Below are 25,425 nucleotides of genomic sequence, written 5' to 3' on the forward strand. Positions count from 1 at the left end.
GCTTTAAAACAAGACAGGATTAGCACCTGCTCCCAGAGGCCTCCCTCTGGCACTGTGTGCCTGTAATTTCCCGTGCAGGCAATGTTGCCTGGTGGTAGATGGAGATCTCACAAAGTCGTTTGGGACTCGCTAATTGATACTGGGCAAGCTGCCTAACCCCTCACACTTTATCTATTTATAAAATGGGGATAGTTAAGGCCAGGCAAAACTTGTGTAACTGAATTTGTGTAACTTTCCACAAATCCATGCCAACTTGTCACCAGTTCGCTGTGTTCCTGACTGCTCTTAATTCATTGTACTAAAATAGCGCTCTACATAAACATCTAACTATGATACAGTCAGTGTCATTCCCTTACTTTGCCTTAGGAAATGGCAACTTTGGGTGATTAAATTGCCTGAGCAGGGGCAAGGCTCAAATCTGTGTTGGAAAGAGGAGCGCTGATGCAGGGCTGGCTCAAACACTCACCTCAGAGCCTCTTCTCCTGATGAAAAAAGAGCAAAAAAGGGTTTTCCTGGTGTCTGATGGGCATTTCTGTTGCCTGCCCTGTAGCAGTGTGGTGTTAACCTACCTCTTCTTTGTGTCATCTGTAGGATTTCCTGAAGTGATGTTGCATTACTCAGTTGCTGAAACCACTTGTGAGCTCTCTCCAAGGGCAACGTCTTCACCAGCACGATTCATCACCCTGAAGTTACTTTGTTCAGCATTAGCATATCATAACGAGCTTGCATTGGGGGCTCTGTTTCAGAAGCAGTTTTTACATTTGTTTAAAGAAATCTTATTCACATTTCATGTGCCCTGACATTATTGCAGTACTGACAGATCCAATACCGCTGTATGACCACATAGCTTTTAAAGGGAACATTCCTGTTCTTTGCTGATCTTCTCTCTGGTATCTTACCACCCTGCTGCATTCTCAGCACAAAATTGCCATTTACCACTGGTTTACCATGACCTTCATCTTCCTCTTGTCAGGCTTTATTCATCATTAGCTTTAAAAGCATGGTCTGATGCAAACCCAGCAAACCTTCTGATTTCGGTAGCTTTGCTCTCCTGGCTCCTATAATGCAGTCTCCTTTTTCCCCTAGTGGTAGCTAGATACAGCAGCATGTACATTGGCTTAGAATGAAGGAAACGTTACCGTATGAGATGCCTAAGGAGAGATAGTTTTTAACATCTGACTTCTAAATTTGGATAAAACAGTTTAATTTCTGCTACTGTAGCATTGTGTTTTCCTGACTCACATGGCAGCCCTGGTGCCTGTTGCTCTGTCACAGCATTCTTGTGTTGGCGACCTATTGAGACTGGGTCTTTGTTTCTGTAGTGCTGAATAGTGACTTTTCCTCTTAGCTTTTGCATTAATCAAGTGACCAGAACAGCTTTCAAGCTTGATTGTGAGGATATCTTAGCAGCAGGGAGTTGTTGTTTCGTACTTGTTTGGATATCCCTGGAGATTCCTAATTGCTAGCAGCTCAGCTCTGTAATTTTGGGGGCCCATCAGAGTATCTGTCAGCAGTGGGATTCACATCAGCAGCAGGAGTGGTTGCTGGTGCAGCAGTCCTTCCTCTTACCACTGCAGTGAGGCAGTGTAAAATCCAAGCTGCCAAAGCAGTAAATGCCTGCGAGCTGTCATACCTTTCCAATTGCATGACTTCTCTCATTAGGGTTAAATGCATTTGCTGTGCTCCAGCTCTGTCGTAGCATTTGTGAAGGAAGTTCAGCAGGGGCAGTTGTCAGTAATCTGGGAGCTTAGGCAGAGACAAGGAGGCACAGATTGTATCAGTGGCTCAGAAGCGAGGGCTGAACCCTAAATGTGCTCAGGATTTTAATTTATGGCTTTACAGAATGTGCTTGCTCTCAGGAAATACCTTATCTTAATAGCTGGGACTTGGATAAAGGCAGTAAGATGACATTTGAGAACTGTTTCAAAGTCAGTCCTTTCAACAGAGTAGCACAGGCTGGTTGTGCCTATTTTATCCCTCTGGAAATGAGGGAAATCGATTGGGAAAACATTGAATAAATCAACCGTGTAATGGAATACAATTTAATTCCATTTAAACTTTCTACAGACCTCAAATGGCAGATGCAGGGTAATAATTCCGGACTGGAGTTTGTAAACTTGTCCTCATGTTTGATGTGAAACGCAGTGAATGCTGTGTACAGCTTATGTTTTCACTGCTGGGATTCTTTTGCTTTGAGTGGCATTTCCTTGACCCTCAAAATGACTGCGTGAAAAGTTGAGGTAAGATAATACCCATAAGCTCAAATACAGCACATCACTATAGCGTGCTGATGGCACTTGGACGAGTGTCTATTAGTATTGCCTTATTCCAAGTGATTTCTAATTGCTCTTGTGTTGAGAACAATAGGGCTTGTGATTTTACTCTGAGCTTTTTTGGAAGCTCTTTTGGTTTCTGTGAAAAGCAGGGATGACCAGATATAATTGTGCAAAACATAAGCTGTGTTGTTTAGAGCAAACTGGTAGGAAATACTTAGTTTGGATTTACAGTTTCCTTGTTACCTGGCTGAGTTATTTTCAATAAGAATGGTTTGGTTGCTAAACCTTTTGTTATGTTTTCTTCTGAGCAAACTTAGACCCAGTTCTTGTCTCTTCATGTCTCTTCCTGGTAGAGCTCTGAGCATCTCAGTGATGGAAGGTTACCAAACTAAACTCGTTCTGGTGGTAGAAGATCCAAGGTCTGTGGCTGATATCTCCAGTCTGCAGGCTGTAAACTGTTAGCTTTGTATGCACTCAATTCCTTTTGTTCTGAAAAGTCTTGATTGCTTTAAACATCAGTGAGATGCTACTTGAAGCTTGGTTATTAGTTATGTACGTATACAAATATAAACAAAGCTCTTAGTGCCCAAGGTGGGGTTGTATAGCAGCAGGGCATGCCTTAATGTGCCCAGTGGGCTGTAATGGAAAGTGGAATTTTCCTCTCTGCTGGCCAGCACTGAACACTGAAGTAATTGAATGGTTGACTACAGAGTATTCATGTACCAGCATTCTTCACTAACTGTTGATCATTCTTCGTCCATTTGAGAACTCCTCATGTGTAACTGTATTTTCTGCTGCTTAATAAGGGGCTGGAAATACAGGGGGATGAGGAGGGCAGCCCTTCCGTTTGCTCAGGATGTGATCTTAATGCAGTTTGTTTTGCTTTCTTTTCAGACTTCGGCGTTAGTGCTTTTTTGGCCACTGGTGGTGACATTACCAGAAATAAAGTCAGGAAAACATTTGTAGGCACACCTTGCTGGATGGCACCAGAAGTTATGGAACAGGTGAATTGCTTTTTCTAGCCTCGTCCTCTTTCCTAATCTGCACCTGGAATCCCTGTTGTCAGGAACAGCCATATTTACTCCCACCTAAGGTGACAATTTTGCGTCCTGTGAGGCTTAAGACCAGAGAATCATCTTAGATATGGCTGTTGCTGCCAGGTTTTCCTATGTAATGTTCGGTAGCTTCTCACCCTGTTGCTTCTCTCCAGGCTTGTACCCAAGGTAAGTATGAGGCAGCTTAGCTATTGCATAAAGGAGATTAACCTGCCCCTCCCTCGTGCCTAAATGTGAGGCAGAATATAAATAGTTTCATGCGTGGCGAATATTCACATATAGTTGGGTAACGTGCTCTCTGGGGGGGGATAAAGCAGCGTGTCAAGGTGGGGAGTTATCACACTAAAATAATGCACAGTTGACTTCATTGAGCTTTTTAGTTTCTGTGAACTTGTGAGTGTTCAGAATGTAATTACTGAGGAACGCCTCCCCCCCTTCCTTCCCTTCCCTTCTGCCTGGCTCATAGCTGTCATACTTCTTGTCTTCCACCACTGCTAGACTAAACTACAGGGGTAAGCTTTATCTGCTTGACTACTGATGAAGACCACCTGAAGACTTTGTTTAATGTAGAGCACGGCTGCCCATTTCTGAGCAAAATCGTCTAGCAGAGTTATACCAGAGTCCTAACAAAGCATTTTGCAGTGCTGTCTGTGGCACGGATGCTCATTGTCATAAGCATTCTCAGTACTGTCCATCACGGTCTTAAAACCAGTTTGACAGAGAGCTGGACTTGATTTTGTTTTTGGCGTGTGCACCAAGCAAAAATACTATATAGTCTATAAATATAGACTCTGTATTTCTCCTTTTTTCTTCCAGGAATCTTTAAAGCAAAAATATTTTGGAACATTGTTGTTTTATTAAAGTAAACCTGGCTTGTTCCTTCTTTCTTCCTGTTTGAAGTAAAAGATTTTAGGAGAATTTGAATAACACCTCCATGTTATATATAATCTAAAATGAAACGGAACAAAGCCAGTGTCCACTGACATCATCCTGCTGCCTTCCAGCAGGTGTCACTCTGTGCCGTTATATCCAGCAGGGAACAGAAGAAAGGGATGAATGTAGGGTAGCCTTAGATCTGTAGATTTTCTTGATTCCATCCATTTTACTTCAGCATCGCTAAGCTCCTTTAGCATGTTAATGTATGATAGCCTGGCGTTATCTCTTCATGTACGTTCACTGATTGGATTTATGGCAAAAAAGAAATACCTGTTAGGAAAAATAAATGAGAGAAACTTACTGGCAGGGTGATAAAAGTGATGTATTAGATGGATTTCAAGATGAACGGCAGTACGCAGGCTTGGACCTCATAACTTTCATTTGGCTCAGGATTGTATAATAGAATGAACAATACCAATCAGTTAAAATGGGGCATTGTGCACTGTGTAAATCTGCGAGACTGAAGCCAAGAAACGTGCCAAATTGGTCTCAAGACCTAAAAATGATGTGAAGAAATGTCAATTTGTAAAACTTAGAGCGTATTTCCTCTTGTCCCTATGAATTATGTAAGATCCGTGTGCTTGTTTAGTATAATTATTTGAAAGCCATTCATAACAGTGGCTTCCATAAGCTCTCACTTCAGGAAGCCTTTCAAGCTTATAAGGCTCATGAAAATGATGCCTGCAGAGCTGAAGAAATTAGTACACGATCTCAACTGTTGGTGCTATAATAAACTTTAATTCAATTATCGTATCACAAAAAAAGAGTGGAAGAGGGGATATCTTTTGTTTTGTTACTCACATGATTTCAGATGATCTTAAAGGTAGTTTGGGGAATAGTTCTGGCTCCATCACAATGGGCTCCTTCTAAAGCTCGTTAGTGTCGCTGAATACAGTAAGCCTATTAGCTTTGCTCTGATTCATTATTCATCTTTGCATAGTGGAGCAAGAAGAAATACAAGCCATCCTAAGCAGCCAAAACACTTTGGAGTTTGTGGCTCTTCTTGAAATTAGTACATAATGTCTCTCCCCTGCAGTGGAGAAAGCAAATGCCAAAATATTACCTAATGATAACGGGGAAGTAACCGCTTTGGCATATGAAATATTTTTTCCTGTGTGTGAGGGGAAATAAATGCTATAAATTTTCCTGAACAAGCCTGTGTTTAATGTCAAGCGCAGAAGCTACTATTAATTAATGGAGGGAAATATTAGTCTGTAGGCAGGAGTGAGGGTTTTTTTTAACTGAACTGGTATATACAGCACTGAAAATGTAGGGTCGAGCGTGTTTGTAATCAGATTGATGAAGTGGTTGACTAAGAGTGTAGTGAGGCATATGTCCCGAGGGGATAACAGTCCATCTATTAACTATGAGAGCTTCGTTATACTGTTTAACGTCTTTCTGTTTTTTTGCATGAAGTCAGAGCATGGGTTAATGCAGTGCCTCTATGTTTGACATGTGGAGGAGCCTGTGACAGAACAACCCCAGTTGCACAGCCCAAGACTGTAACTTCCATCAGACTATGGCTTCTCAAACCTTCAAACAGGTGTATTGGACCTCAGAAAGAAGGGAAAAGCTGTTCTGTGTTTAGCACTATAACACTGGTCTTTCCAAGTTGCTGATGAGAAGTAAGGGGGAAGCAAGAAAAGGGTGAAAGGATGTATAACTAAAGAAAAGGGACTATCATATAGAATAGCAGGAGACACAGATGCTAACATTCTTTAATGTCTTTCAGGTCAGAGGATACGATTTCAAAGCAGACATCTGGAGCTTTGGGATCACTGCTATCGAACTGGCTACAGGGGCAGCTCCTTATCATAAATACCCCCCGATGAAGGTGAGCATGTCTCCAGATACTTGTGCTAGACAAAGGATCTGAATGTTCTATGAGCGTTCCAAAGAATTTGGCCTAACTTGTTTTGTTGAAGAGCTTGTTCTCTCTATTTGCATTTGTGGATCACGATGTTCTTAGGCTTGTTTGAAGTCAGCTTTTAAAAATATGCTACTTACTCAGCATTGTCCGAAGCCATGCACAGTTCTTGAAACAGTTCCTGTTTCTTGAATTAGGAGCTGATTTTCATGTGCTCCTCTTTCAAGGAATTTGTATTGTAAAGCTACCGGAGTTGACCCTATAAGTTGTGGTTTGGAGCACCTTGCTCTTTGTCTGAGCCTTGAGATCTTCCTTAGCCTCTCTGAGATCTGATGGGACTTTGTTTTGATCAATTGATTGCCAAACTTTCAACCCCTTCTGTGTTTTACAGAATCACTCAGAATGGTATGAGTTGGAAGGGACCTCTGGAGATCACATAGTCCAACCCCAGTGCTAAAGCAGCTTCCCTGGACTAGGTGACAGGTCCCCTCCTCTTGAAGGCCACTTTGTTTCTACCCATGGTGTTCATACTTGCTCAAATTGAACAGGAGGAGTTGGAGAGCCCTTTTAAGTAGCTGGGTAGCTTATGGTAGGCCTAGTTACCACAAACAGGAGGTCTGTGGGTGCTAAGTCCCTCAGTTTTAGGCCCATCATAGTATATTCTTCTTTCTAGTCCTTGAGTTGATGGAGTGCTATGCAAAGGTGAGCTTCATCTCTTTAGAACTTAGTGCATACCTTTGCACCTCTAAATCATTACAACGTTTTTGGAGTCCAGTAGCTTCTGATTCGTTAGGGCAGGGACAAACGTGTCCTAAAACGTGTACTAAACGTTTACTATTGTGTTGTCATATAGTAGGTAGCTGTTAATCTGTGGTTATATTGGGTATGCCGCCTGCAAGAGGGTTTCTGTTTCATATATGGAACGTAGTTGTATTTCACTGCAGATTAATTTTCTTGCACAGCAAAATGGTGCATGCATTAAGTGACTCTCCAAGGAAAGGGGAAGAAAGCAGGGAGTTCTTTGTAGACTGTATAATTTCAGCTAGATTGATGGGTTTTCTCTGCCATAAGCAATATAGCTGCTGAAAGCTTTTTAAGCGTGCTGTTTGCTGCTTCCTTCTCTAAAAATAGAAATTCATCTGGATATAGGTGACAAGTGGAAATGGAAATCAGTCATTTTCTTCCTTTCCTTGTGAATATCTGAGTGATGTGAAGGAACTGTTCAGTTTGGCCTGATGGGTACATGCATGAGAAATGTCTTCACCTGTCATTGCAGTGGTACTTGGAAGGGAGCACTCCTGGTGTATTTATATTGCCCTACTGCTTTCATTAAAACCTTACAGGATTTTATGCAAATCTCATTTCTTAATACAAGATACCTGCAGTGGAATCTAAACAGTCTTTAAATAAGGTTTTCATGAAACACATAGATGTGGCACTTCAGGATTTGATGGTGATGAGTTGACTGTTGGACTGGATGATCTTAGAGGTCTTCTCTGACCACAGTGATTTTGTGAATCCAATGTCTTGTGTAACTACTCATCTGAAATGAGGAAGGCTGTTAAGAGGAGGGACATGGGAACTAGATCTTAGAGGTCTCTTCCAACCCAGGCTATCTATGATTCTAAGTCCTGTTGTGCTTAAGCCTTTCATCACACCAGACTCACCTGGATGCTTGACCTGCGGGCTGCTCTGTGGGCCAGAAGATGCAGTAGAAGACAGCAGCATGGGTTGTTAGAAATCAGACTAACTTCCTGAGAACTGAAGAGATGGTAACACTCCCTAATTACTGATGGGTGACTGGTGGAACTCTCAGCTGACAGTCAGAATTTGCAGAGGTTTAAAGCTTTGGAAGTGAACTGTTATCTCAATAACTGTAGGAAGCAGAAAGAAGAGGAGAAACCATGTAGTTGGCTTGAGGAAAAGGTAGAGAGGCAAAATCTCGTTGTCAGATGAATAGGAGGACACTGCTGAAACTCTTAAGAAGAAAAGAATTGGTCTGAGTTCAGTCTTCCCCCCAGAGAGCTGCTGTGAGGATCAGTCCTTGTTAACTCAGATACTTGATAAAAACTCTTGTTTAAAATGCTGCAATGCAAAGCTGTGTTCTTTATATAGAGGCCAAGAAAAATCTCATTGCCAATAGACATAATTCTTCCAGGTTTTAATGCTGACACTACAAAATGATCCCCCGTCTTTGGAAACCGGTGTGCAAGATAAAGAGATGCTGAAGAAGTATGGGAAATCTTTTAGGAAGATGATTTCATCATGTCTGCAAAAAGACCCCGAAAAAAGGTGAGAACTGATAACAGCAAAGTAAACTTAAGGAAAAAACAAAACAAAACAACCCTCAAGATTTGTTCTATTTCATTTTTTAAAGTGGTAGCACTCTCTGCTTCTCAAGCCTTGTGAATGCATCGGTGTATGGCAGCAAATTCTTTTGGCTGTCCTTATTTTTAAGGATCAATGGCTGGCAATGTGCCTGGCCAGGGCACACGTCTTTCATTTGGGTCAATGAGTGCATCCCAGTCTGTGCTAGCATAGGGCCGTTCTCCCCCTTGCCACCTCCAACAGGTGACTGCAGTTCATGTTTTGTTTCTCCTCTGAACTGCTCTGTGTTTATAAACCAGAAATTACATGTTGGGCAATTTGTGCTTATTTGTGAAGCTTTGCAAATAAACTTCTTAAAACTTGCCAGCGCAAAGAAGGCTCTCAGTGTAGTTTTGACTTGATTAATTATAAGTCATGTTTATTTTGGGGGGGGAGAACATCAGGAAAAATAGTGGCAAATTTTACCTAATGTATTTTCATCAATACACATTGCTTAAATCATCTGATGGCACTTTCAGTCTTCTTTGCAACTGCAGCCTGACTGCTCAGTGGTGGTAGAAACATCGAGCAGGATGTGGTGCGTATGTTGTGGTCAGTTCCCAGGACAGCACTGTGTTGCTGTGTGATGGCTCTGTCTGAAGCCACACGAAGGTCTGCCTGTCTGGCGCTGTTTAAAACCCACAGGCCGTCACATGGGACTGCTCCGAAGATGGTGTAAGGAGCGTTGGACCTGTAATAAAAATAGTATCCCTTAAAAATGCAAAACGAAACAAAGAAGTATTTCCACAAGTCATTTTTATAATATTTATACTTCTTAATTTTCTTTTTTTTTTTCTCCCTAAGCAAGCTAATTCTGGAAAGGGAAATGTCCCTTCTTATAATACAAATCATGGCGATGTTTTCCAGTTCCTTCCTATGTCAGATCCTGGAACAAAGGCTTCTTGCACATCACGAGTTGGGGGGGGTTCCTCTCTTCAAACAATCTTTACATTTCAGATGCTAAAGGAGTCCAATAGAGTGCTTGATAAGTGCACGTAACACATTTTTCCCCCCAGCTTGATATTATTCTTTTTCATTTTTCAAGCATGTCCTACCCCTGCAGGTTAGAATGTGTGATTAGAATTAAACATAATTACTTTCAATCATGACATCCCTCATCTCTCTTCTCAAGCACCACTAACAACCACTGTAATCATCTTTATTTTGGGAGCAGGAGGTCTGCCCGTGAAGAGCAACCTGCAAAATCAGATATGTTTATGCAAGCATTCAGGCTATTAAGGAGAAGTCAGTGAATTGCTTTTACTTCATTCTTGCTCACTTGTAACAAGGGCTCCCCTGCTATAAGATGGGTGACTTCTCTGGCATAGTCTGAAGCGAATGCCATTTTTAAGTCAGGAACCACACAGTGTAGGCAGTTTGCAGTAGGTTGAGCTGCTGCTTTCAGGGGCATGGCTGTCTTTTACTTTTGAGTGTTTGCCCTAAAGCGTAGCATAAAGGGGAAGAGCTAATTACACACATATATAATGAAGCATCTATGGAATGTCTGTCACTTGCATATGGTAGGTACTGCACTCCTTCAGTAGGTGATGCTCCTTCGTCTCAATTCTCAGCAAGTTGCTTCTGTGATTCTGTCAGTAAGCTGTAAGAATGGGAACAGGGCTTTCTGCTGAGTGAACTCACAGAAGGCTTTGCACAGAATATACTGACACTTAAAGGAGCGTTTGATTACACTGACTAACTCCAAGGGCAGCTGTGCAGGAGGTGATGCCCTTATGAGATACAGCAACCTGTAAGACTTAAGTTGAAACAGAGCATTTACAGTGTTTCTTCTGTTTTTATTGACAGACCTACAGCAGCAGAACTTTTAAGACACAAGTTTTTCACGAAAGCAAAGGTAAGGAAATGCTTCTGAAGCTGATCTATGCAGAGGCTGTAGAGGGGACCAGTCAGAAGGATGGTGAAAGCTTTACTGACGTGAATGTGGGCTGTTCCACTGAGGGCCAGAATAGCTGAATGAGTTGAATGGGTCATTGTGAACAGACATAATGAAATCTCTCTTCTGCGTTTGTCGCTATTAGGATAAACTATTTAGAAATTCTTCAGCATTTAAATGTCTTTCAGTGAGTTTGAGGATTTTTCTTTCTCTTGTAATGGTGCCATTCTGGCTGCGTGTCCAGCCATAAAGGTGTCTGGCAGTAAATGGAGCTTATATTTATGTTTTAGTAAACTCTATAAGCTGTCTGCACAAGTCTGTATGCAAAGCAGTGAATAAGGCCCCCACTGTGTGGAAAGTTGCCTTCTGCTATAGAGATAGTGAAAATCTCGTGATATAAAATAACAGGAAATTCCCATTTGCAACCATAAAGCAAACTACATGAGCATATATCCATTGCTACATGATAGAGCATTGGGGTGTCAGCAGTTAATGGCAGTAGGTCTCATCTCCCAGATTAAGACATGTAGAGGAGCCACATCAAGTTTATTTTTGTTATCAGAATGGGATTTTAGGCAACTGAATTGTTCGCATCTTGTTTACTGAGAGCACACTTGGTGTCCAAAGTGACAGGGAGATGGTTTACACATTGCTGACCTTTCTGTGCATGGCTGGTGCTGGTTTTACTTCATGTTGCACTTCATTGTGTATAAAATTGCTTTCGTTAAACTGCTACAGAGTAATCTATTAGCGTGTGTAGTGATAGAAAATTAACATGATTGTAAATGAGGCAGTACTTAAACCCAGAGGTAATAATGCGTACCAGCTAGTGCTCAGTGTTAAATTGCCGTCAGCCATTGGTCTCTGCCAAAATGACAGCTGTATCTTGAGGATGAGAAAGTCCAACTTCTACATGCTTAGGCTGAACCAAATGTAAAGATAGTTTATATAATGTATGTTTTGATAACTCTGAAAGCCGTGTATCAACATGTAGCAATGTACATCTTAAGGAATGCAGTGCTGTAGATCATTACAGCAGTTCCCCGGTATTTAACCTGCTGTGATTGCTGCCTTTGCTCCTTCTCTGCACATCACATGTTGCTTTTCCAGTGACTCAAATTGCTGTTGCCCCAGTACTGGGTCCTGTTATGCCTGTGGATAGGGATTCCCATGTCTTGGCCTGTTTGAGGGTGTTACTTAGAGGGTAATACTTAGAGGGTACTTAGGATAAAACATCATATACTGTAGTACAAAGGAAGACAGCAGTAAAATTGTCCTTAGTCTCTCTTTGAGAAGAAAAGAGGGGGAAGCATTAGAAATTATTTTAAACAGCTTAGTTATCAGAAGCCCTGAAGGAATTTCAGGTATTTCCAGCAATGTAAATGTTCAGCTATTCTCCTTTTTTTCCTTTTGCAGAATAAAGAGTTCTTACAAGAGAAGATGTTACAGAGAGCACCAACAATTACTGAAAGATCCAAAAAGGTACTGCAAAGCTTCTGGGTTGTACTAGTTTTTAACAAGCATTATTGCAGTACAGTATTTTCTAGATATAGTAGATGTTTTATTGAATGTTTGAACACACTGACTGAAGATGCATTTCTCCTTTTAAAACAAAATGACTCTAAAAGCAATTTCCTTGTCCTGTCGTTGTGCTGAACAGGTGAGGAGAGTCCCAGGATCCAGCGGGCGTCTCCATAAGACTGAGGATGGCGGCTGGGAATGGAGTGATGATGAACTAGATGAAGAAAGCGAGGAAGGCAGAGCAGCAATTTCACAGCTCAGGGTGAGTCCTCAGATTCCCAACAGCTTTCTGTTTTCAAACTGCAGGATGTGTAAATATCCCTGGAGTGGGTCAAGCTTTGTTTTAAGTGTGATATACAGTTAATTATTGTTATCGCTCCCCTCAAGTTTGCAGCCAAACCAGAGAAAGCAGACTGAAGGTTGAAGTTCTTACTGATTTCCTTCCTGTAGTCATTCTGAGACACAGCTGGTCTAATTCAGGGATGTTGAGCATAATTGAGAGCAGGAATTCAGACAGTGTGCTCCCAGCTTGGCATGCTAATTCACTTGAGTTTGGATATTCTTCGTATTTAAGGCAACTGCCTGTTTAAGGTGCTTTCTTCTGGAAGTCTCAAGAGAGGTTTTATCTTACTGCAATCTGCAAGATGGAACTGGAATTAACGTGGCCTGTTCTTACAGCTGATATCTGAAACAGAATCTAGTTCTTTACTCTCAGTTACACTGAGATCTAATAGTCCCTAGTAGAAAATCCTATCCCATCCCTGAAGTTGCAAGGAGGGAACTTCCACTTCTGTCATCCTACTGCTGGTGTGATCTATGTAGAAATACAATATTTAAAGCCATCCTTTAGTATCTTTTGAAATCTTAGTTTTTTCAGATAGCCATTAGTGTAGCAATTCCATGTAATAATTTGTGGCAACAGATATGTGACTTTAAAGAGCTCACCGCATCCGCTCCTTTGTGCAGTTAAGGAAGATCTCTTGGTAGCTGGTGGGTATTACTGATATTCTTTATAAGCTTAAATCCTCTAAATCTCTCTTATAGACTAAAATACGATCAATCTGTAGGATGGAATACTCTAAAAGGCCCTAACTCTATTTTGGAGGTTAATTAGAACGTCTTCTATCTTGTCTCTAAGCTCAGAATCCTATCAACTAATACCAGTTATTTGAACAGTACTTAGTTGTTTCATTCCTCTTATGCAGAAAAACATATGTTTACCAGCTCTTTTTCAAGTTACTTTTTAGTTTATTGGCTTTTCTTGAAGCTTTTTCAATATTTTCTTCTACTGTTTTCTGTTCTCGTCTCTTTAATTTGGGATGTTCTTGGCCTTCACTTTTGGGCCCTGAGTGTCTTTGTTTTGTGGAGCCCAAAGGGAAAAGAGTAGGAGCACCCATACACCTCTTGCTTTTGATCCCCTTTTAAGACTTGGATCTAAATTGTGAACATTTGTTCCAAATACAGCAACGTTATGGAGGGGCTAGTGTTAATCCTCTGTTTTAACCGTATGTCAAATGCTACATGAATTCCACCTGCCTGTAATCCCATTGCAGTTTAATAGTGTGAGTTTAGACTGTAGCCTTTATTTTTTCCTGCTGCACCTGAATTTTACTGCTGTCAGCCTTAAAGGATGGCTTATCGTCTGGCTTTATTTGCTGAGGTACTTTACTACTATCCTCTATAAAAGCTTTACATAAATAGTTTGTATTTTACTGTCAGTTTCCACTTTATTAAATCCACCTTGTTTTTTCTGTCCCTGAAGTCAGACAAATATTAATAGTAAAAAAGTTTTCTGCCTGTGTGCATGTATATTTAAGCATGTCCCCTCCAGTCGTCCTATTTGTACCTATTTGTATAAATACATTCTAATGTTTCTCTTACTTCCATTCTGCCTGTTCATGTCTTTTCCTTAGTTTATCTCTGCTTGCCCTTTATCTGGGCTGATTAGCTGCAGGGCAGGGCCTGTGTCCCATGCTTGTCTGTACAGTGTCTGACACACTGATCTTTTGGACAAGCTCTGGTTGAGTTATTCCTTGAGGCGCCCGGGTGCTCTTGGATACGAACTTTCTGCATGAGAGAACAGCACTAAAACTGAGGCCTGCAGATGTGGAGCATTGCTATTTACCTCTGGGAGCAATGCCATATTTTTCGTCTTTGCCTGGTCACTGTCAAGTGAAGGCTTAACACATCAAGATGGATTTCAGCCTTTAACCTTCCAGGTTGGATTTCAGCATCTACCTTTCCAGCTGTGTGACTTCTTCTTCCTGACACTGTCTGCAGTTAGTCACTGTGAAGGAGCTGTTCCTTCTCCTTCTGTCCAGATGGCTTTTTGCAAATTGCTATTCTCCAAATAAAACCTTTTCTTTTTCTCTAGTGAGATGCCTCTGGGCCATACATTACAAATTGTCCTGACCTGTACTGGTTAAGTCATTGGCATTGGTTATTGCATAAATTGCCTCTAGTTTAGTGTCGTGATGACTTTCATTCTGTCAAACTCATACTGTCCTGATATCAGGTTGTCTTTTAGGCACCAGGTGTAGAAGAACATTTATTTTGTTAATCCCAGCATGGACCTGTCTTATCTCTTTACAGTAATTGGACCTGTTAGTAGCCAAAAATGCAGGCTATCTTAATTGCAGAGCTTTTCAGGAATTCTTAGCAATTCCTTTCTGTCCATGTGAAATAATTAATGCTTCTTGTCTTTGTTTATTGATAAGCAAAAATTGACCAAATTGTTTTGACTGCACTTTCTTCCACATTACACTGATCTAATGGAATTTTGCAAAGCAGATCTCTTGATCTCTTGCTTATCTTTTTATGCAAGATTTGGGTAGCTTACAATGGATCTTGCACAAGCAGCTCGAGCTAATCTTGAGTGATCTTCAAGAACGCTTGATCTTGTTATTGGTTAACAGAGCAGCTTATGTATTGCATACCACTGTATGCCAACTACAGCTCCTGAGACATGACTATGAGTTTCTGGGTTCTATAATATGATTAATTAGCCACCAAACTGTGGCTTTCGTTTCATTAAACATCTTAACATTTATATGTAATTAAAGAAAAACCAAAACACAACAGTTTTATCCATTCAGTACAACTCTGACAAGTCCTTCTAGCTGATAAGTTTAATTTCTGTCAAAGCAATGACAACCTTTTCTTGTTGTTTTTTCAGTCTCCCAGAGTGAAAGAACCTGTACAGAATTCAGAGGTAAGTATTAAATGTCTTCCCAAATATGGTAACTTATTATTTCTGTTACAAATACACTGAGTAGGAACCTCCGCTCAAAGCTGTGAAATAAATCTCTAGTAGCATTTGATTGCAAACAAAACTTAATTGTAGTTTGTAATCTGCGTTCAGCTGTATCTTGTGCTTCTTACATTAGGAATATATCTTATCTTTCAGTGATACAGGCTGCTTATTTCCTAGAGCATGCACTGTGTCCTTCCTTTCCTTACCTATGTGAAAAGATTTTGCCCTAGGAGTTAGTCTTGGGTTAGGCTGCCCTGTTCTACTTTCCTGTTTCCAATGATTGATTATAAAAGGAGGTCTTAAGACTGCAGTTCTTGTAGTATAATTTTTACCTAACTCTGAAATCAGAAATGAAACCATAATCCATTTGGGATGAATTTCTCCACTGTGATACATCCCCTAATATATATTGTGGTTTGAAGATCTAATTCTCAGGCTTTAAGCATCCAAGGTGAGTTATGTTTCCTACAATTCAGTGGAGTGAGTTGGAGAAGTGCCACCAAGTTCACAGTTCTTTGGCCATCATGTCAAAACCAATTACTCTGTTTCAAATAACTGGAGTTAAGAGCAACAGAAAGGTTAAACTTCTTTAGCTCTCCTCCCTATCTCCACAGCTACATTGTGTATATGTTTTCTTGATAAGGAGCTGTCTTTAGTAAGTGCAGTCCCAAAGAGTTTGTTTTATATGCTTTGAAGCACTGGTGCTATGTAGAAAAGCAGTTTTCACTTGAATACCTAAGTGCTCTGACTCTGACATTTGTTTTACAAACAGATAAATAATTGATAGATGCTAAAGTGCTTTACAACTAGCAGAGTTGCTGTATTCTGACTGTCTGGCTACTAGGAAATATAAGTAGGCATCAAAGTTTGAGAGAATATCCTGTCCTACACCTTTTCCAAGCTTGGATATGTTTTGCCTGCATCTATTTCTCATTCAGACACCTTTCTGCCTGCAGTTATTCCCATCAGCTGAGCCTCCAGCTCCCTCACTCAATGCTCCAGCACAGGCACCTACTCAACTACCTCAGGCTGCAGGACCAGCACCTGCACAACCTCAGGCTGCTGTACCTCCCCCCAGTCAGGCTCCTCCAGCAGCCCCAGCAGCAGCTCAGGTAAGGTTAAAAACCTCTTGTACTGCCTTTCAGCTTTGCACTTCACCGTTGTGTCTGAGACGTGATTAAATGGAAGACAGCCTTGAAAGTTGCTTGTCTGGAGTTGCATGAGTGCTGCTGTTTACATAGAAGTGACAGCTGGCCTGGTAGCTGTAAAAGGAAGAGAGCCAATGTGAGCTCAGCAGTTTTTAGTTCTTCTGGTGAAACTTTCACTGTGGGTGAGCAGTGATTTATGTTTTTATGCCATCAAGGGAGTGCAGTGTTTGCTTTAAGGTAAGGCTAAAGGTAAGAAGGGAGAGTGGTTTCAGTGGCAGCTGCTTATTCCTGGTGTTTGAGGACAAGTTTTTAAGGTGCTCCAAAAATAGATTCTGATTGTGTTTGCTCCCACATCATTGCAGTCTGTGGGATAAGAGTGGAGAGAAAAATGAAAGGAAGAAACTAGAACATGTAGGTTCTCCAGGCATCGAAGGAGAGAAAAGGGGCCTAGCTTGTTACTGTCTTCATAGTAGTAAAAAAAATATCAGAGAAAACTCTTTGGGGAACTCTAAATCTTGTGGTATTTTCAAGCACATCCATTTCAAGCTGAGATGGGAGAACAGGGAATTTAAAAGGCTTTACAAGCCCATGTTTAATTTCTAACTGCATCACTAAAAATTGTAGGTTTTAGTTCATATAGGCAGACGTGCCAAAATTGGGAAGGAGCTCTAACGTGTGTTAAAAAGAGAAAAAAAGGCCAAACCAAATAATTACGGAGATGCTTGGAACGTTTCTTGTGGTTAAGCACTGCAGAGTGTGCCAAACTCCTGAGTGATGGCACCTCTTCGTAAAAGATGCTAATGTTCATTTATGTTGATGGGCAGAAGCTGTGTCAGTTGGATGGGTCCAAGGTAGCATCACCCACTGGCAGATGCAGAGGGAAGAAACTTGGCAGTGTCAGTCAGAAAAATAACTTAGACTTGCTCCTTCCTAGAAACATTTCATTATTTGTGTTTTAGGGAAACTGAAAAGATGTGTGTGTCGCTTCACTGCAGGCAGCTCGTGTTCCTGTTTACAGAGCCATTAAAGATAGTGCATTAGTCATTAAACAAAAACAGTGGAGATGAGATCTGTCGCATTCTTGGCTGTGGTATAAGTAGCCTTAGTGCTTAAATCAAACTTTCACATCTCTTGGGGAAGAGAAGGGGAAAAAAAAAAGCCAGTATTTAATCCCTGAATTCTATGCAGCAGTTGAAACACCAGCAACAGTGAAGGCCAGGACTCATCAATTCAGTAAATTGATGTTGCCATGTTGGCCTCAATTAAAGTGTTTTGATTTGTACTAGTGGAGTATCCAGTTCCCTGCCGCTATGCCCCAATAGCTTATTTATTGGTAGCTTGTCCTAAGTTGAACTTCATACCTCTGTGTGTTATGGTGTTCTTCCTTATAACTTCCCTTTGGTTCTTGTAGCTTGTTTGCTCCCATTTTATAGACCTCAGTGCTTTTTATCATCTTCTGCTTGTTTTCACTGGTAAAGCTTACAGCTTTAGCAGATCCCAGGCTGTGGTCAGTAGCTGTGAGCTGCATTGGTGACAGAAGAGCACCAATGGATGGAGTAGAAAACGATTCTGAAACAAAGGATGATCATTTTCTCTCATGAAAAATAAACCAGTGATCTGGATGAAACAAAGAACGTGGTCAAGGTTTCTAGGCTTAAAAGATCAGCTAGACGTTGTCTGTCTTGTTACTGCAGATTTAAAATCCCTGGCTCAGCACGTGCAGCACAGATAATTTGTACAGAGAAAGAGTAATTGACTTTTTTCAGTGAGTGCGAGGTTTTTGGTTGCTTTTTGTTGTTGTTTTTTGTAGAGTTTGATTAATAATTAGTCCTTTACTGGAAGTATCACAAGTGCTATAAAGATGGATCTTTCCTACTGGAAATCTGCTGCTCAGCACTATAAAATGCTTTGACTGCAGGTACCAGTAATTACTCAGAACTAATTTAGAAGTGAAAATAGGTAGCTGAAGTCCCCAGTTTACCTAAAAAGTAAATTGGGAGTCTATGCTAATCTACCATTTAATTTTTTTCCTCTGTACTCTTCACAGTTGTATCACATTTGTAAATCAGATGTTTGGGGCAGAGATTAAAACACAGGAGGTCTTGAAGTGCCTGATGATTGGCAGGCACTTCATGATGAGGGAAGAATGCCTGAAAACCTTAATGTTTTGAGGCAAAACAAGCACTCTCTTTACATTAAGTATCTATTCTGAAGTTTCTTGCTAATTTGACGTTTCATAAAGTTGTGTAGCATTTCCTTTCCTGGAGACAGTTGCAGAGAACATCCTGATTTACTATTTAAGCACAGAGCTTTCCCATTTCATTCTGTCTTGATTTTCATTGTATTGTTAGGACTCCAATCATGAGTTAAATGTTTATTGTTACTTATAGTTGATTGAGGTTGTCTCTAATTTTAATGCTACAGAAAAGAAGCATTAGTCTCTTATAAAATAACATAATCCTATTGCAGGCCCCACCTGCCCCCGCTGCAGCTCCGGTACAGGAAGATACGAAAGTCCCCATCAGCCTTGTACTAAGGTTAAGGTAAGGACACCTAACTGATCTGTTATGTCAAAGCGAGCCTTTGTAGAGAGGGACACTGGAAGAACTCCATAGTGCATCTTGTTGTGTGCCCTTCTATTTGAAAAGCTGTGGCCACAAATTGTTTGTCAGCTTGGATTCTGTTCACCTCCTGAAACTGGGACTAAGAACAGCAGTTTTCATCTCATCTACTTCTCCAGTTTGACAAGAATTAGGTTGAAGAAGGTTTTGATACTTGAATACATCTCCCTGAACTCTGATAGTCTGGGAAGGAAGCTGGGTTCTCCAAAAGAGGGCCAGGGATCCAGGGATCTTGGCCATGTGCCTCAGTAGCCGGATAATCCAACACAACTTCAGTCAGCTAGTTCTGAGACTGAAGAGCTTTTATCCAATTCAAGACTTGGGTTCTGGTTCATGTCCCTGGAAAAGATAGAAAAAGGGTTATAAGTGCACTTTGTCATCATTATGCATGTTGACTTTTCTCGTTTAAGGAATCTGTCTCTCATTTCCATGGCTGTGTTGGTTGTAGATGGGCACTGGGTTGGTTCTTAGCAGGAGGAAGAGGAGGAGGAAGAGTGTAGTGAACTCAGTTTTCTTCACAGACCAGTTCTTCAGTGGTAGCACAGTGTTCTTTTTGAGCATTGCTTAGTGCAATGAAATGTTCCCTTCCATATAACATTTTCTTCTTTCCCCAGGAATTCAAAAAAAGAACTCAATGACATCCGATTTGAATTTACACCAGGGAGAGGTGAGCTGCTGTGACATTTGGGTGCGTGTGGGTGGTTTGTTTAAAGGGACCTTTTGTGTTTGATATTGTTCAGTTGGGTGTATGGAGATGCCATGTGTGTGCCTGCCTCTCCTGCCTTCCCAAGGGTATTCTATGGCTTGAGTTATGATTGAGCTGTTAGGTCAATTGAACGCTGCAGCTGAGAGGCTTCTCATGTAAAACTGTTACAAATATGACTGAGTTACAGCCATTCAGTGCTTTTTAGCTTGGAGTCTGGAAGCATAGCACAGAACTGTCTTACTGCAGTGCTGTAAGCAGTAGGCGGGTTGAGGTATAGAAGCGTCTGGTTTTCCCCTTTCCCTTTTGATCACATATTGAAAATGAATAGCTAGAAGAACTGACCTGAGAGCACAGCAATGCAGATACTAGTTTGTTTGGCTTTCCCCTTCCACTTAGAAGATCTGTTGCCCTACCAAGTCAGTTCACTGACACGACACCCTTTTATTGTGGAATAGACATGCAAGCCTAGAACTTGCTTATGTAAATGTCTGGCTTGCAGCAGTTTGTCCTTTAGGCTGCCTTACTACACAGTGAAAGACACCTCTTCAGTAGGGTGTAATTAAGGTGTGCCCTGAATTGGGTGAGTGGATGGATTTCTTTACTGACTTAGAAGGGAATATCTCAGGTCTTTGAGAAGGCCAAGGACTCTGCAAAGTTTAGGGTAGCCTCAGGATTTGCCCTGACAAGGGTAGGGAAAAACAAGCAAGCCTGGAACTGCACAGTCCTTCCAGCTCAGAAAACAGAACATTTCCAGCTCAGTACAGACAACTCTTTCTAGTCAGCATTAGGAAAATTAAACTTGAAATGAAAGTCAGCAGCTTGCACACACTGTCTCACATAGACAGTGTTGTTGCTGTTTGGTTTTTTGTGCAAGCTTCTGGATTTCCATGTGGTACTTGTGTCAGCTGGACAATTTCTTTCGTATGGTAACCAGTTCTTGTGTTTCTCCCCAACAGATACTGCTGATGGTGTGTCTCAGGAACTAATTTCAGCAGGGCTTGTTGATGGCAGAGATCTGGTAATAGGTAATTATCAGTTCTTTCTTCTGCTCTAACCATTTCAGTCATTTCTGCATCTTTAAAATGACCTGATGAGTGGGTGCAGGGGAGTTCTCCATGGCCTTGATTCTCTTCCCCAGTGGCACTATAAAACTGTTGGTAATTCCAGTGGCAGTTCTGTGCCCAAATATATTTATGCAACCTTTGGTTCACAAGAATAGAATCTAGTTGGAAAGATTACAAAGCAAATGTTCCCCGAAATGTGAAATGAAAGTTAATCAGTGCATTGACTAAATCAGTCTCATCTGACACAGGCACTGCCAAATTGCTGCACAAGCCTGTACTGCTGACAGGTTCTGCACAAAGAGAGGTCTGGGACTGGAATCAGCCAGGCTTTTTTGTTTTAAGGCAGTCTGTGGAAGGAAGTATGAAGCACTATTGCATGCAGTGCACTTGGGCTAAAGCAACAGCATGTGTTGTTTCCGTACTCAAGTGTGTATGAATAAATACTTCCAAGCACACTTTCCTAAATAAACATGTCCACTTTATGCAGCAGGTGAGACTTTTAACTGCTAACAGTACCTGGGTATTTCAACTACAGAAAGCAAAACTGTTCCTGCAATATCTGGAAGGGCAGCTGGTGTAAAAGTAAATGGATTTTCAGGCATGTTTGGAAATCTTGATACTACTAATTAGACTTTGAGGAAAAAAGAAGCACCGTAACAAAAGTCTTTAGATTTAAATAAACTGAGTCTAATGGAAGCCTAAACTTCTTGTATCATTTTAACCTGTTCAAAGTTTGAGTAATATAAAGAGACCTTATGAGTTTGGGGTGTTTTTCTCTGTCCTGACCTAATATTTGCCCATCTTTCTTGTTGTGTGTGTGTGTGTGATTTCAGTTGCAGCTAATTTGCAGAAAATTGTGGAAGAGCCCCAAGCAAACAGATCCGTCACTTTCAAACTGGTATTTATTCCTGTTCCCTAATTGAACAAGCTGTCACTTGCAAAGATAAAGCATTGCATATAGATGCATGTGGTGTCTACTGTGGGCATCTAATGTATGTGTTCTAAATCCTCCTTTCCAAAGCTTCCTACTGGTTGTCTAATAGTAGGCAATGAAGGCTCCCTTCTTGTCCTCTGAGCAGGACCTGGGTTAAATGTCAGATGATTTGCTAACACCGAGCTTCCCTTGCCCTGGCCAGTAAGCATAACAGAATGTTACAGAAGGGTATTTTCTATGCCTGGAAGTTACACAGGCTGGAAATGGCAGGAACAGGGCATGTAAGTGGGCTAAGAAATGTCAGTGACTCCTTGAAGGAGGAGGGGTGACAGAGAAAGAAGTGAAGGGGGATGGGGAAAAGCCAAAAGCAGTGAAGGAGCTTTCTTAGAGGAGGAGAGATAACAGCAGAGATAGTGAAATGCTTAGATAACTATAGTGATAAAGCAAGGGTGTAGCCATTTTATTGGCAACGAAGCTGTAAATTGTTCCTTTTGACCCCATCTGTGAATAAGCTGTTCTTTCCTCCCTGTTCAGTGCATGTAGCCCTCACCAGAGCAGGTACTGGCAGAACTTCAGTCCCAGCTCTTCCTACCTCAACCCCCCCAAAAAAACCCAAACTAAAAAAAACAAAGCTCAATTTTAACTTTGGGTGATGCTGGCTGCAATGCAAAACTGTCTTGTAACTGCTGCCTCCCCGAACTATGTCTGTTGTACCTCGTAGTGATACTAAGCATGGTGTGAGTCATAAGGCAGAGCATGTGTGTTGCTATTTGGATCTCTGTTCCTTGTGTTCCAGGCATCTGGTGTCGAAGGCTCAGATATCCCCGATGATGGCAAACTGATAGGATTTGCACAGCTCAGCATCAGCTAAACAATGGCCCCAGGAGATGATTCCCAACCAAGAACCCACATGTGCATATTCGTAATGCTTCTGTTAGCCTAAAAACAAACAAACCACTACTGCCAAAGAATTGAACTACAGCCCCCTACCCAGAAGCTTTAACATTCTCCTTAATAGGATCACCAACCTTCCTGAGATTACCGATGGCGTTTACACCTTTTGTAAACAAGTCTCATGTTTTTTGTATGTCATCTCAAACATGCAGATCCAACATGTCATTGCCTGCATGTTCATATTATTATTGCCTTACTTTAAAGAAAAATACTACTGAGTACGAAGCGGGGGTTCCACTGCTCTGATGATCTCGCCTAAATGTTTGCTTACATGTGGTTTCATTATGTTGTTTTTTTTTTTTTCACTTGCTATTTTTGCACAAGTTTTAATACCGAACAGATCTTTTCTCTTTGTTGTTCTTTACCTGCTCCTCCTTCCATCTGAAACACCGGTGTACATGTTGTTTGGGTCACCTGGAGTGCTGAGAAATCTGCTTCTCTTTCAGCTGTATTTTTTAAACTGCTGGTTTGAATGCTTGCAAGTGAGAAAGCAAGCCAAGTCTTAACCCACAGGAGGGAGAGCCTTCTTCCCTTGTGTTTGTGTTTATGAGAAGATCCTCGACTTCACAGTGTTAGAAGTCAGCTTCCTTTTGTAAACTGCCTTAATTTTTTTTTATCGTTTATCAGTTGGGTTCTCTCCACATGAGTGCCAGGCGTGGCATGAGGGCTTGAACCTCCTAATTTACGTTAAGCAGTCCTTCCTCAAAACATGGCTTTCAATCTACATCCTTAGATGTAGTCTGATCTTCAAGCAGAGCAACGAGGCTCTGCTGTCTGGAAACTGGTCTTGCAGATGATCCACAAACTCACCACTCACGGTCAGAGGGAGAGGAGATCTGTGTCACTGCGCTTGGAAAGGACACACGTGGGACTGTTCTTGAGACCCAGCCTGTTGTGCCTGGCTGTGTGAGTCCTCCCTGATGTGTTTCCCAGTCACTTGCAAACTGGTACCCGTGGAACCATCCCTGTTGTGATTTACAGCAATAAAGAATTGCCAGCACAGCGGCATCACTGGGCAAGCGAGCGCCAGGCTGTGTCCCTCCTGCACTGAGCGCTGGGGTTGTCATCCTTGGCGGCGGTCCGAGCCTCCGTGTCTGATCAGGACATCACCAAAACCCTGTCACACCTATTTGGGTTTTTCTTTCTATGTGATGGTGTTGAATTTGAATTTCTAAAGGAGTAACATGAATTATACTTGGAGTTTGATAAGAGACGCTTGTAATGCAATACGTGAAGAATAAATGGTGTTGATTTCTTTGTGTGTTTTTTTTTTTTCCTACAGTTTCACAGTTGGCCTTTGTAACTGCTGTTGGCTCTGGAGTGTTTTCTACATGGAAATTGTAAGCCTGTAATGTAACACACAGATGGAAACGTGTTTGGTTTCCGTCAGCCACAAACAGTGCAGGAACAGAGTGTTTAAGCAGAATGAGTGGGTTCAATTAGGACATGTTTTGTTTCTGAGTCTTCTGATGAACAATCTATATTTATATATTTTTCTTGATGAGCAGCTGTGGAAGCTTCCTGAGTTGTGCATGTTCTTTTTATACTGCCCGTGTGTCCCTTTTAGTCTGTAGATGGGTAGTGGATATGTTCCCATAGGTGCTGCCAAGTGTCTGCAGCCACGTTGCTGGTGAGTGAGGAGATGCAGAGGACAAGGAGGGTTTGAGAGTTGAGAGCGCCCTGGGGTGTTGAGCAGAGGCTCTCAATGGCTGAGGAAGTGGATGTTTGATGTTGGAGAGCTGGTGATGGCTGGGCATGGCCAAGTGTGCATGCACACGCATGTGCCAGCTCTCACACTTCTTTGTGTTACTCGACACGAAGCACTCCCAAAGGCTTCCCCCCAGCTTCCTGGCTTGGGAAGAGCAGGCTGTCATTCTGATTGTGTCACCCCATGGGAAATAGGGATGTACTGGAAACCACTAGGATGTGGAGATGAGGCAGTCTTGGTGCAGCGTTGTTTTTCCCTTCTCCCTACGAGCTGTGTGGGTGTGGGTCTGCTTGTTGGTTTGCACCCCAGTGCTGAGAAAGGTAGGACTTGCACTGCCCAAATGGAACAATGCAGCCTCTATTTATTAAGTTATTCCCCACCTTCCCAATGCCAGGACGTAGAGTGTGAGCTCACACTAACCCAAGGCTCCTTAGCTCTCTATTGGAGAAAATAAGTAAGGAAGAAACTGATGTCGCTTGCTCTGTAGTTCTCCAGATGTTTTTGGGTAGCAATCCAAGATTTACGCTTGGGCTCTTACAGTGGTAGACAACAACTGTCTTTCCTGATGTTGTTCCAGTAAGTGCCAACGCTGTTCATAATTGTTTTCCAGTGTCATGAGTTTGTTTTGGGTTTTTATTTGTGGAAGTTTCTGATCCGAACCTGGAAGCAGGTGGTAATTTTAAGTTAGTTCCTACTTTTAAGGACAGTGCTCTGTTAATGGAAAACGGATCCTCTTCACGACTTTGGTGTATTGTAGATTATAATGAAAGATGTAAAATATTCAGGCTTTTGGTTTTTTTTTCCTTCCCCCCCACCACCACCCTTTTTTTGGACTTTGTATTTTACTGCATGTCTCTAATTTTTAATCAATAAAGAACAAATTGTCCATTGTCATGTGTTGGCTGTGTGTGTTTACGTGTCATTGGGGAAGGGGTTTGGGTGGCATTGCACCACCTTGGGCATTACCCTATGCAGTGCCCAGCTCAGGCTGGCTATTTTATCCATTATAAATATAAAGAAATGTTAGATTATCCCAAGTTGGGCTTCTTGGGTGCTTTTGGGCATCTATGGAGACTCTCATGGAGCCGCACCTGAGGACAAATGCTGATCGTGCTTCATCT

At 41.6% G+C, this 25,425-nt stretch overlaps 1 protein-coding gene across 1 annotated transcript in view; it reads left to right on the forward strand.

Annotated features, from left to right (window-relative positions):
- The window catches only part of OXSR1 (oxidative stress responsive kinase 1), a 79,014-nt gene extending 53,816 nt beyond the window's left edge, over window positions 1–25,198 (forward strand). The window contains exons 6-18 of the mRNA XM_015852904.2: window positions 3,171–3,280; window positions 6,000–6,101; window positions 8,293–8,426; window positions 10,308–10,356; window positions 11,812–11,877; window positions 12,056–12,178; window positions 15,092–15,127; window positions 16,126–16,281; window positions 18,787–18,860; window positions 19,553–19,605; window positions 20,601–20,669; window positions 21,542–21,606; window positions 22,439–25,198. Coding sequence (XP_015708390.1) covers window positions 3,171–3,280; window positions 6,000–6,101; window positions 8,293–8,426; window positions 10,308–10,356; window positions 11,812–11,877; window positions 12,056–12,178; window positions 15,092–15,127; window positions 16,126–16,281; window positions 18,787–18,860; window positions 19,553–19,605; window positions 20,601–20,669; window positions 21,542–21,606; window positions 22,439–22,513 — 1,112 coding nt within the window. The 3' untranslated portion in view covers window positions 22,514–25,198. The remainder of the gene's footprint in view (window positions 1–3,170; window positions 3,281–5,999; window positions 6,102–8,292; window positions 8,427–10,307; window positions 10,357–11,811; window positions 11,878–12,055; window positions 12,179–15,091; window positions 15,128–16,125; window positions 16,282–18,786; window positions 18,861–19,552; window positions 19,606–20,600; window positions 20,670–21,541; window positions 21,607–22,438) is intronic.
- The last annotated feature ends 227 nt before the right edge of the window (window positions 25,199–25,425 follow it).

The sequence above is a fragment of the Coturnix japonica genome, chromosome 2, assembly GCF_001577835.2.
Source record: "Coturnix japonica isolate 7356 chromosome 2, Coturnix japonica 2.1, whole genome shotgun sequence".
In the NCBI taxonomy this organism is placed as follows: Eukaryota; Metazoa; Chordata; class Aves; order Galliformes; family Phasianidae; genus Coturnix; species Coturnix japonica.